Raw genomic sequence first — 12,327 nt, forward strand, 5'->3', positions numbered from 1 at the left:
GCAAAAACTGATTATACATAGCCTTCATAAACAGAATATTTTTAGGTTATATATGTTTATTTTCCATTAAGACTTAATGTCACATAATCTGAACTAAACATATATATATTAACCAAGTAACGAACTAAGTCTTGCTCACCTGTTTAACAAATTCATAACCAAAAGCTCTAAACATGTGAATTGACCAGAGATGTTCCACACTCCTGAATGAAGGAAAAAAAAAAAAAATCCTGATACATTTTTATCACTCTTGATTTTTTTTTCAACAAACATCTCTGTCTGTCCTTGAAATGAAATGAATGATCCTGGAGAAGCTCCTTTAATTAATCATAGCGAAATAATCAGAGTTCTGAAATTCATATTCTATTTGATCAGCCAACACATGTAGCAAAGTGGAAGTGCTGCTGTCATATGCATTCATATTTCAGCCGTATCCGGCAATGTGGGTGATTTGTAGTGTTTGGTGAGCATGTTGATGAAGAATGTAGGAGTAATCCTTTCGTTTGACAAAAACAAGACTGAATTGGACTGCTGACTTCTCGTCTGATACAACAAACAACAGCCATTGTTCTGGCTCCTGTATGCTTTTGTGTGTGAATGCCGGATTCTGTTTAAGATTTGGCACATTGTGTGTGTGCGTGTGTTTTTTTTTTTTTTTTGGTATTGTGCTGTAAGCCTCTGCAAAAAGAAAGTACCTCATCCCTTCAGCACATGAAGATGTATCTGCGTGTGTGTGCTCAATGTGCACAAACATGCATGCATTTATCAGTTTGCCTCAGGTTGGAGGCAAGAGAATGGCAGCTGTTAAGAGCACAGAGGAGAGCAGAGGTTGGGGGCAGTGTTATGGACAATGACAGCCAGCAGGCTTGTGGATGGGCTCAGCCACAGGCTCTGGACTCTTCACCTGGTGAGGCAGGACAGATGCCAGTCTGGAAAAACAGCTCAGGGTTGAGGGGAAACAGGGAGCCAACAAAGATGTAAAACAGAAACAAAGTCACCTGGATATCCAAGTGTGTAAAGGCTACTGTGTGTGTGTGTGTGTGTGTGTGTGTGTGTGTGTGTGTGTGTGTGTGTGTGCGCGCCCCATCAGTGGGAGACAGTGTTCCTGGCCAGTGGACACGTGTGTACTACGTGTTTGTGTTTTGTGAGAAATGCATACAAGTGTGTTTTGATCCTTATACTGACATGTATTTGTAGTGCACCGACTCCTAACTCCTGAAGTATCTCCCATAATGCATCACATAGACTTTGTGAGTGCATTATATTAGGTATATGATTGAAAATGCTTTAATATGGACAGTATGTGAAGGCAATACTTTCTGGGTAAAGTAAATAGCTAAGTATTTCACAGTATATTACTGTACTATATAGCACAGTCTGTGTTTGACATAACTCATAATGAAATGTTGGATGTGATTCCAAGTGGGAAACAGCTCAGTTATTCGCATAATGTTGATTGTAAGATAAATATTGTGGATATATGTTGTTGTATGAAGAGTTAGGATGCATCACAGGGTGATTTAAGTACAGTGGCTCAGTCCACAGCCATCTTCAGAGACCAACCAGCTTCCTCGCTGAAACCAAAGTGCCATCTGCTGGCAGCCTCTCAGTACTGTACTGCACCGCACCCATTCACAGAAAGACACCTGGTGATTTTACTGGATGAGTTTGGTTTGCTCTGACAGAATGAGCATAATGCACATTCTCCTTCTTTCTTTTATGGCTCCTGTTTTAAGGGGGAAGTTGCAGGCTTTAAGCAACAGCCAGTTGGACAGAGGAGCAGTGGATCTCTCCTCAAAAGCATTTTTTTTTTTCACCCCCTCCCTCCTTTCCAGTGAACAGCTCTTAAACAGGCAGACACAGACTTGGCCGTCCTTCTGCAAAGGCTTTGCTTCTCCCCAAGGTTTGTTTGCATTTTACCGGCATCTCTTTACATACACTGCCAAGCTGTGAGATCAGTGCCCACTCAGAAATACCATATGAAATGTATAATGTAAGACCAGCTATTAAAGTCCACTAGCGTTTGGCCCTGTCACAGAGAGGCGTAGTTGTTCCGCATAACTGGTCATGCAGGGAAGGAAGGCAAGAGGAGGGGAAAGTTTGTTTCTCCAAATGCAGCTACTAAAATGGATGGTGAGGTTTATTTTCCCCTCTTAACCACAGAAATGAAATATATTTTTTATCGAATCTGAGCAGGTTTTTTTTCATTCATATGTTTCATACCTTTGCTGTGTTGCATTAGAGGCCCTGGGTATGAAGAGTTAGAATTAAGGATAGCTTAGTCATGTTTACAATTCTGCTCTCCCTGCCCACAATCCACGACTGTAGACTTCCAGTCTGTGTTGCTTTTTAACGTCTGCTGCTAAAACTGGAGCGAGTCTGGATTCTTTTACTCCTTTAGCCAGCTACTCAAGGACACAAATCAAAGTAATACAATTACAAAATAATAATAAAAAATAAAAAAATAGATTCCTCTCGTGACTTTCGCAAGAGAAGCTGAGATGTCAAATCTTTTCCTTATTTAATAAACACAAACTACATCTTCAAAACCACCGGATCAAGTTAGTTTCACTGAAATAACCTGACCAGTTTTATTATTTCCACGACTGTTATCTCCTCCCGTCTCTTTTCACTCTCTGCGTTTTCCGCAGTCACACTTGTGGCAAACGCGGTGCAGAGGAAAGAATCGAGAGCCAGACAGACAGAAACGGTGACATCTGTCACTGACAGCGGAGTGATGGAGGGAGAAAACGAGAGACGGGGAGGCATGGAGCGAGGATCACTTTTTCATTTTCATCTTTCAGCTTCCCATTAGCCGACAGCGAGAAGCTAATGAAGGAGCAGTATGATAATCTGTTGTTCTCCTATTTCATGCTTTCCACTGTCCTGTCAGGCCCAGGGAGATCCGAGACGGTGACGGAGCTATCACAGCTCTAACAGGGAACTTGTTTGTTCCGGTTGATAATATCTCATTGCGAGTGTCTCTATGTTGTTGTTGTTGTTTACATCGATATACAGTGCGCCTAATTTTAGAGCTCAGACATAACTGCAGTTGTTGGTTTTGACAGCTCCGGAGAACCAGTAATATTTTCATAAAGTGAGTGACATTAGCATACTTTGTATTTTACATTATTAGGAAATGAATGCAGTATGTTGGTCTGACAAATCGACTCCTGCGCCAAATTTGCCGCTTCTATCGTAAAATCCTTGATTGTTGTAAATAGTTTAATCTTTATTGTTGCGCTGGAGGTTCACAGTGGAGAGAGGGAGTGACAAATTGATAAAGCAGTGAAGTGAGGCACCATCCATTTACTGCTCCCTGTGGAACTTCCTTTTGGTCAGACAGCACCAGAGCTGTAACGGAGATCAGAGGGGCCCGGCTTCATGACTTGTGTTTGGGTTCACCTTGCTTTAATAAACACCTAGACGCAGAGAGAGGCCCTGCCTTCTTAAACACAGCCCCGTTGCACAAATGAACAGCGTAAATAAGCGTGAGCACAGGGCGCATGTGCTTGCAGTGTTTGTGTGTAAGTATGTCTGTCCAAAGCCGACCCTCCCCGAGTATCTCACAGGTGCATCTCCGCTCTGCTGGCCCGCTCTGGCTGGCTGGCATGTCGGCCCGGCCCCAGATTTACTGCGCTGACACAGGAATCCATTAAAGGCTGTTTAGGGATCCCAGGCCTGAGCCCCTCTGAAATCTCTTTCATTATAGCTCCAAGCTACCATGGAAGGGGAGTGGCTCGGCCAATCAGCAGTGCCACCACATGTGTTCGTGTTTAGCCCGATGGCTGAGAGACTTAAGTGGCTACTGCACACATCTCCTTCGCTGACTTTTATGGAGAAAATGGCACTTTAACTCTTTGTGTTTTTTTTTGTAATAGAGTGCGTATGTGACTGAGCGCGTGTGAGTGTGTGTGTGTGTGTGTGTGTGTGTGTGTGTGTGTGTGTGTGTGTGTGTGCGTCTTCCCTGGCCGAACACAGGCCCTAAATGAGGCCAGGCCAGCCCAGCCACACGTTACATTCCGCCTGTCTGGCTGGCACTGCGTCGGCTAATCAAGACCGGCTTGGTTCACGGTTCCAATACTGACCCCCTCCAACCCACGCACACGCACACGCACACACACACACACACACACACACACACACACACACACACGCCATTCCCATCATTCTTTGGAATCCTTCCTCACCTCTCTACATTTCCTTTCCTTCCTTTTTTCATTCATCTCTTTCCTCTTTTGTTCTTTTGGTCTTTGTGTTCACCTTTGATTCTCTGATTTTCTCGCTACCAAAACCGCAACGCAAGAACACGACTGTCTTTACTTCTTAGACCTCCTGCGCTGTGCTCATCTTTAGGGTTGTAAAGGATCTTTTTTCTCTGTGACAGGCTTTGATAACGTGGCTAACATGAGTTTACAGAGAAACATGCAGAGAAAACAGATAGGTGGAGCTATACCAGCCTAAAAATTTTTTTTAAAAAAGAAACTTGCAGTGCCTGCGAATGGTTATGCACACTGATTGTTAGCAGTGCTGTCATGTTAATTGTACCCCATGACTTTTTGTTTGTGTATAAAAAAAAACAAACACGGAGACCGAAGGACAATTAGATTAGATATTGCCCCCCCCCCCCCCCCCCCCCTCAAAAAAAAAAAAACAGACTCTGGAGGTCAGCAGCAAGATGTAAGGAGATAAAATGCAAAGAGTGTAAATTAGAAAATGAGAGATAGTGTTAACATCAGTGAACATGAACACACAGTGAGAGGAACATGTGCGTCGTAGTGGAAGGCATGTTAATAAGTGGCCTGGGGCAGATTTGGGCTCCCATGGGGAGAGTCCTGCCCTGCTCTGTAAAGCTTCTGTCTCTTCCTTAACCCGCCCATTAAACACGGTACACAGGTGGCTTATTAAACCCACTGTGTCAGACAACTACGGTACACACTGATCATTCAACACTCTGACGTGACAAATATAATCACGCGCCTTGCTGCCATAATGCGAGTGATTAATGTGTCATTTTTAAAGTGTAATTTTAAAAGTGTAATTTTAGCACTTTGTAGTTTGGCTTTCTTAAAGAAATTGTATTTTCTTGATTCTTGTTGTTCTGGGTTTTTTTTGTACCCTCATGGTTGAAATGCACTTATTGTAAGTCGCTTTGGATAAAAGCGTCCGCTACATGAAATGTAATGTAATGTAATAATGTAATGTAGCTTCCCATGTCTTAACTCTCAAGCATCTTGTAGTTCACATACAGAGCTGAGTTTGATCAAACACTGCAGGGGATCTTAAAGATTTTTATCCCTAGACCCAAATTTGACAAATTTAGTCTCAACCCTTCGGGTCCAGGCTCATTACAATGAGCTATTAGTCCTGTCTTATGGGGACCCACCAGACACAGCCCTGCATCTTTTCTTTTTTTTTTTTCTTCTGTTGAATCCCAAGTGGTAGTTTTATGAAAAGCTCAGCAGAACAGCACTCTGTCTAGAATCCAGGTTTATCAGGAGTCTTATATTAATAAGCTGAGCTTCCCTCGGGTCCCCGTTCATTGTTCTATCATTATATTCTATGTGGCCAACTACATCCACTTGCTTTGTTATTCTCATTACCAGCATAACTTCAACAAGTCTCCCATGAGCATGGGCCCTCGAGATCTTGGCTATGGGCTTGACGATGATGAGCTGGACAGTGCGAGCAAGTGAGTCATTAGGTTTCATTTAATTTTAAACATATATGTCACTATATGAAAGCTTTTGTTGATCGATTCCAAAGTTGATTGCACGAAGAAAAGTGCTTTGCCTGCAGATCATCTTTTTTTACTCATGATAATACTGCCCCCAAGTGGACACGTTTGTCACGGCAGAAGGTGATGGAAGTAGCAGTCCGGGGATCCAGTTGTTGACCTCTTCTCTGTGCTATTATTGTGCAGCAAAACAAAGCACATATTAAGTATCACATTCAGTTATCTTGTGAAAAATGATACGTATCACATGCATACGCACTTGTTAGAGGGAAGATTAAACCCTGCCGTCTCGTCCCACCACAGGATCTCCTCAGAGGATAGCGGGGACGTCCCTTCGTACACTGAGGACAGCGACGATTCCTACTCCCTTGAGTTGGACATCGACTCCTCCAGCTCAGGACAGATGAACCTGCTGGAGGAAATCCTGGACTCGCTCAACACCACAACGATGGAGCAAGGAAAACTGAGCGGTGCCAAGAGCCTGGACTTCTTCAGGTCCATGGATGATTTAGACTACAAAGCCCCGGTATGCGAGAGAAGAAGACCACAGTAGATTTTAAGAAGGACTAACCCTTTTTTAGTCACAAATCTTACAGAAAACTATGAAATTATACATTTATAGTACAGACTGACAATCAGTAGAAAATTCTAGAAAATAAAATTGGGAACTTTTAAATTAATTCATTCCTCTTCAAATTATTGTTTGATCTTTAAGTCCCAAATGAAAATCCCCCTCAGAGTCTTCGTTCAGTTTCAAATTCTGTTCCATTATTTTGTTTATCAGGAAAACCAAATTACTGAAAAATAGAGAAATATTTGTGAAAATAATTAACTTCAAAATGTATTTTCATGCTGCGTTACGAATAATTCAAACCCGAATCCAACCAATCAGTGATATTTGTGAGGTTTTTGGTTAAACTAAAGGCTTAGAGCAGCCTCATTTATTCAAAGTAACTTTTATTTGGCTTCAACACAAACCTCTCTGACTTTATAGGAGTCAAGGGTCAACACCTGCCGTAGAATGGGAATAGTTCATAAATGCATCATAACCAATAAAGAACAAAGGAATCTGCTCAGAAGGACCGAGGGCTGTGATACGTTTCATATGTTGACTTTTAGCTTGATAAAGCAACTGGTGCATGTGTCAACCTTAAACAGTGTGAGATAAAAAACAAGAAATACATCTGTCACCTACAGACTTCAGGAGGAAGATGTTTGATGACACCCGTGTCTTTTAGTGTTCGTTTTACAGTGTTTCCTCCTTTGTTTTATGCCAGATGAAGCCCGCAGCTTGCGGCGAGTCGAAGCCTGCAGACGAAAGTATCTGCGGCGGAGCTGGGGATCAGGGCGGGTGGAATATGGGCCAGGACGACAGCGCTGTCCACGGAAAACACCTCCCACCGTCCCCACGCCGACAGCCCAACAAGAGCAGCCTGAAGGTGTCAAAAAGACATTCAACGTATCCTGCGGTGCCCACCATCACGGCCACGTCCCCCGCCCGTCAACCTTCACCCTCCAGGTCTCACCCCGACTCTCACTTGCTACCTCCGGGGCGACAGCCAGGAGACCGCTACTCCTACTCGCCCTCACTGTCCCACAGGGTGACACCCATGCCGCCATCTCCCACTCTCTCGCACACCTACAGTTCTCCAGCAACCGTTTCTCGCCCGAACTCTTCTCCCGTACCAGCGGGCCGGCCGCGGACCATCTCGGACCCTCAAGGCAGCGCGGAGCCGCCTCAGGCCCAGAACCAGACCGCCTCCACCAACATCCTGAGGAGGAAGGTGCTGTCCAAAGAGGCGGTGAGGCACAAGGAGAAGGCCTTCCAGAGGCAGTGCAACAAGGGTCACCCCGAGGGTCAGGGGAGCACGTCGAGGAACAGCCACTCAGCTATGCAGGTCCCGTGGGAGAAGGAGGTGTCCAAGGAGGGGCTCCTCGGCCTGTGCCTGGGTCAGGGTAAAGGCTCGGGGGCGGCTGTGGTGCAGGATCCAGGCCTCCTCGAGGAGATTGAGTCCATGTGTTGCCTCGGCTCAGTCCTCCACACCGGCCTGCAGCTCTCACAAGTTCACTGCAACAACAGTCACCACCAGGTCCAGGGCAAAGCCACCGACAAGTCCTGAGGGACGTCGAGAGCTCGGCGTCTATAAGCCTCCACAGGTTCTCTTCTATTACAACTAGCAGCTGTCTCAGAGAACAGGGATCACTTCGAACCTTTTTTTTTTTTTTATCTCAACACTCAGCTGTGAAGAACAATTATGAACAAATCTGATACATGTCACCACAAACAAACTGCCACAGATCAGGGAACACTGCAGAACTCTCCATCTTTCATCCTCCTCTATAGTTCTAAAATGTAAATCCCATTTATAAAGGATTCAGGAATTTTCCTGAAATACATTTGTGCATCATGAAACCAAAGTAAATTTACTCCAGTGTTAAAAGTAGAGAAAACATACAAATTAAACAAGGTCAAATAATCTCACTGAAGGTACTTGGATCTTTTCCTCTTCTTTAATCAAATACTCTTAATTTTTTTAAATCAGGTTTTGTGAACTGTGATCACAGGACTCCAAAACCACAAACTGAGGCCATAGTATTATCTTTTGTGTTGCTGTTGTTACATTTTGAAATCCCAATTGATGAAGAGTTTTCACTTGTTTTCAAAAAATACAACTTTAATTTCATTACAAAGAAACGTTACTCAGTAAAAAGGAGATTTTTGCAGTGTTTTCAACTCAATATAAGATTTCTCTCTGTAATCATCTAAATTTCTGAACACTTGTATTTTCATGTACTTATCATTATAGGATATATTTACAATGCAATACTCCAAAAAAGACGCATGAATTGCATTTTGGGTAAATTAATAGCCAACAGGTAACGAACAAATTTTTCATCTCGATGCAAAGGAGTTTAGAAAAGGCTCGGTACTTTTGTCAGGATTAAGAAGGGACAAGAACATCTCCTCAACACATCATGTCGATCTTTAACTCAACATTTTCACAAAAGGAAGTTGCACTTGTAAACTAACAAATAATACTCAGTTATTTCTACCTGGTACTAAAATCGAATGAGGAAAAACAAGTGAGACGGACATGAAGTACACTTGGGCCTTTGAAACTAATTATACTCTGTATTACAATATGTTGTTTTTTTTTGTTTTTTGTTTTTTTTTATCACTATGCCTTATTTGGACATGTGATTTGTTTTTGATACTCTGGTGTATTAATCTCTTAGATGCCACAGCAGGTACACTGATACGGTCAGATTTGACATAACAGCAGTTAATAGTTGTTAAACAGCGCTGTTTCTTTGGATGAATAGAAGACTTAATATATATGATGTGCTTTAAGCTGCTGTTTTAATGGCATCCCAGACAATGAGATGTGCATGTAGGAACCTCTCTTCCTCCCCTCCTCTTCTTCTCGTGTTCCTCAGGACACTTCTGTCACTCTGAAGAGATGCAAATACAGTCAGAAGTTGAAATGGATCACCTGAAAAAAAAAGAAGCCAGTGTCCACGCGTCATCTCCCTTTTCTTTCACCTCCTCCACCATCACCACTCCTCTCTTCACGCTGTCTCGCACAGCTCTGCCTTTTTTTTTTACGACTCTCAGCACATCTAAACTCTCACTCGCGACCTTGAAAACTGGGGCCAGTTGTTGCCGAGTTTACGAGGTTTGGCGTGGAGGTGGAAAAGGTGAACTTTAAGGGGCGTGGCTGGCAATACTCTTACTTTTATGACCAACAAATCCCATGAAAAGACCAAAACTAACATTGGTTTGGGTCGCAAATCACAGGAGTAAACAGTCTCTTTGTTGCGGACGATTTATTTTTTTAGCTGCAGATTATTTATCAAGCTGAATTCATTGTTGAAAAAGTAATTGTAGGTTTTGTTCTTTTCCCAGGATTTGTTGACTGAAATATATAATATAACTTTCTTTATCTCTTTTTCTTTGCCTTTCTCTGTTTCACATGAGGAAATGCCATCTGTGCATGTAGGTTGGAGTCACACACTGTAATGTGATGCAGTGGTTGAAGATTGTACTTTAATGAAGCAATATAGTTCTCCTCAGAGTAGCTACGTGGATGTAATGTGTACGGAGTCTAAAGTATTTCTATAACAGACTCTCCCGTGGAGAGAAACGAGGCGTCCAGAGATTGTGGCTTCCCATCATTCTCTGCGTCACTGCAAATCCAGAGAAAAAGGAGAGCGCTTTTTTTTTCCTTCATGTGCTTGTGTCGGGATTATTACATTTATGGTTCGTTGTTCTTATGATTTATGCCAGACGCCAGGCAGTGTGGCAGTTTAATAGCAGCTATTTCTCCACTTTTTGAGTGCTGCTCTGCGTTAACGATTGGCTCATAAAGTCTTTGGCGTGCTTCTAAAAGCCCAAGAATCAGTCCTAGTAATTCCAAAAAGAAAAAAGAAAAAAAAAAAAAAGACAGACTCCAGAACAATCTCTGAGCTGGCCTTATTCATTAAACACTTTAAATAAACTTGTGTGCTATGCAAATATTTAAAATTCTCCATAAGGTCAGTTTTCTTTACCAGTAATCAGGTTATAATTCAGGATTGGAGTCCATAAAAAGTCAGTCTGGTTGCTTTCCGGTGGAAGTAAGCCTCACGAGTCCCCAAATGAATAAATGTCCAGACTATTCAAATGTGTGTGAGCTGCGGTGGGTTAATGATGGAGTGTATGGCGTGCCTTATACAGTAAGAGTACCACCCAGTCTCATCACAAGATACAGTATTAAGAGAAGGACCGGAGGAGTATGCAATGTTTTCAGACCGCCGCACATCACGGCGAGAAACACTGAACGCTTCTGCGATGAGCAGACTCGAGAGCTCGGCTCGGACCTTAGAAACTCACCTCGGATGAACTCGGGTTCTCGCTTCGCTTTCGAGCGGTTTTGTCTTGGAGTTTCGGTGCCAGCTGGAGTCACTCAGCGTTTTTCTTTGCTGCGGTGCTCGGTGGAAACCTTCCTGCTCGTATTTAAGACAGGATCTCTGAATTTCTCTGGGTTATTAGTCCTTTTGTAAATTAAGTACTTTCTTTGATTGTACTGTTAGGTGATTGCTTGTATAGTTTGTGCTCGGTTTTTTTTTTTTTTTTTTTTTTTTTAAACACTTCGAACACTTACTCTGAGCTAATTGTATTTAAAAAATATCTCTGAGAAGTTTCTCTAGTTAATTTCATATTGATGAAAAATTATTTTCAACTGAATAGACGTGTATTTTTGCTGGCTTGAGTATATTTTACATGGATAATATATGATCGGTGTTGTGTGTTGTAAAAGAAAATGACACCTAATATTTGAATGTTTTAGATTTTATTTTTGGAGAAAGAAAAAAAAAAGAGAATATTAACAGATGTCCCATGTAGCCATTCCATGTTCAGGAGCATTTGACAACCTCTAATCAGAATTAGCAGACTGACGCTTGCTTGTTGTATCTGCATGTATGTAGCTGTTTGTGCTGTATGCTATGATTCAGTTTTGTTCTACAGAGGTGGTCTTCTGTTGGTATTAATATGATTTCAATATTTAGCCCTTCCATCAAACCTAGATTGGTGGAAATTAACATCGGATCTCGTACGGTACACTCATTCTGCCTTGCATTGAGTATTGTAGAGTTTAACGTCACCAGCAATACGTTTTATGTAGAAAAGAAAAGAAACACGTCTGCTTTTTTTTTTGTTGTTGTTTCTAGCTACTGTAACTCTGACTGCAGAGGATTGTGAGGAGAAATACTTGCGCAAGTCAGCTGCTGTCCAGGATGTTTTAAAAAAAAATTAAAAAAAAAGCTTTAGTGACTCTGGTCCCATTTAAGCAAATGTTATAAAACCACAAAGGAATAATTGTAAGGGGATGCGCATTTCAGTGTCTGCAGGCTTGTGACAGCTTGAGGACGCCCGATACTCTTCTAACAGGAGTGGTAACGTTATAGTAAATATATACGAAGTATAATTGTCCTGAAGTTGCAAATTTGGAGTGAGTGGAAGGTGACTGGTTATGTAGCAGCTTTAAATTAAATACAGAGTAGAGACACATTTCTAACTTTACAAAGATGGTGACATCACTTCCTGTTAACCGCTTCCTTCAAACTGGACATTTCCAGTGTAGTGACAGGGCACTCTGAATGTTGCAGTCAGCAGCTCTTTTCTCAGTCTCTCTTGTTTGGGTATTGTAATGATGATTAACTCTTTGATATGCCATTCATTGATTTTCTGATGCTGTGCACACTTGCATGTTCTCATTACAGAGGAAACAACTGTCTTAAACAACTGAGGTCAATCTAACGTGCTATTGATGAGTAACTTGGTACAAATGCACACGATGTATGCACTGTGAACTGAAAATAAATTATACTGTTTCATGCTTATGCATCTCGGGCCTCTTTTACGAACCAAATTTCTGTATTAACACCGATAGAATTGTATTATTTAGAGGAAAACAGTGTGTTATTGACTAATAATTAATAATCATGATAATATTTAGTGTATTTGCAGGCGAAACCAAGCGGAGCAGACCCAAAAAGGTTTGCTTGTGTATCGGTTTGTATTTGATCATTTGTTTTTCACCGCTCAT

The 12,327-nt window shown here is 42.1% G+C and overlaps 1 protein-coding gene across 2 annotated transcripts in view; it reads left to right on the forward strand.

Annotated features, from left to right (window-relative positions):
* The window catches only part of dennd1b (DENN/MADD domain containing 1B), a 105,874-nt gene extending 93,751 nt beyond the window's left edge, over positions 1-12,123 (forward strand). For both annotated transcript variants that reach the window (XM_069153282.1, XM_069153281.1), the window contains 3 exons: positions 5,607-5,692; positions 6,041-6,263; positions 7,015-12,123. In XM_069153282.1, the coding sequence (XP_069009383.1) occupies positions 5,607-5,692; positions 6,041-6,263; positions 7,015-7,857 (1,152 nt within the window). In that variant the 3' untranslated portion in view covers positions 7,858-12,123. The remainder of the gene's footprint in view (positions 1-5,606; positions 5,693-6,040; positions 6,264-7,014) is intronic.
* Positions 12,124-12,327: the final 204 nt, after the last annotated feature.

This window comes from Embiotoca jacksoni, unplaced genomic scaffold (assembly GCF_022577435.1).
Source record: "Embiotoca jacksoni isolate LCO1_2020_lvr unplaced genomic scaffold, fEmbJac1.0.p SCAF_19, whole genome shotgun sequence".
Classification (NCBI taxonomy): domain Eukaryota; kingdom Metazoa; phylum Chordata; class Actinopteri; family Embiotocidae; genus Embiotoca; species Embiotoca jacksoni.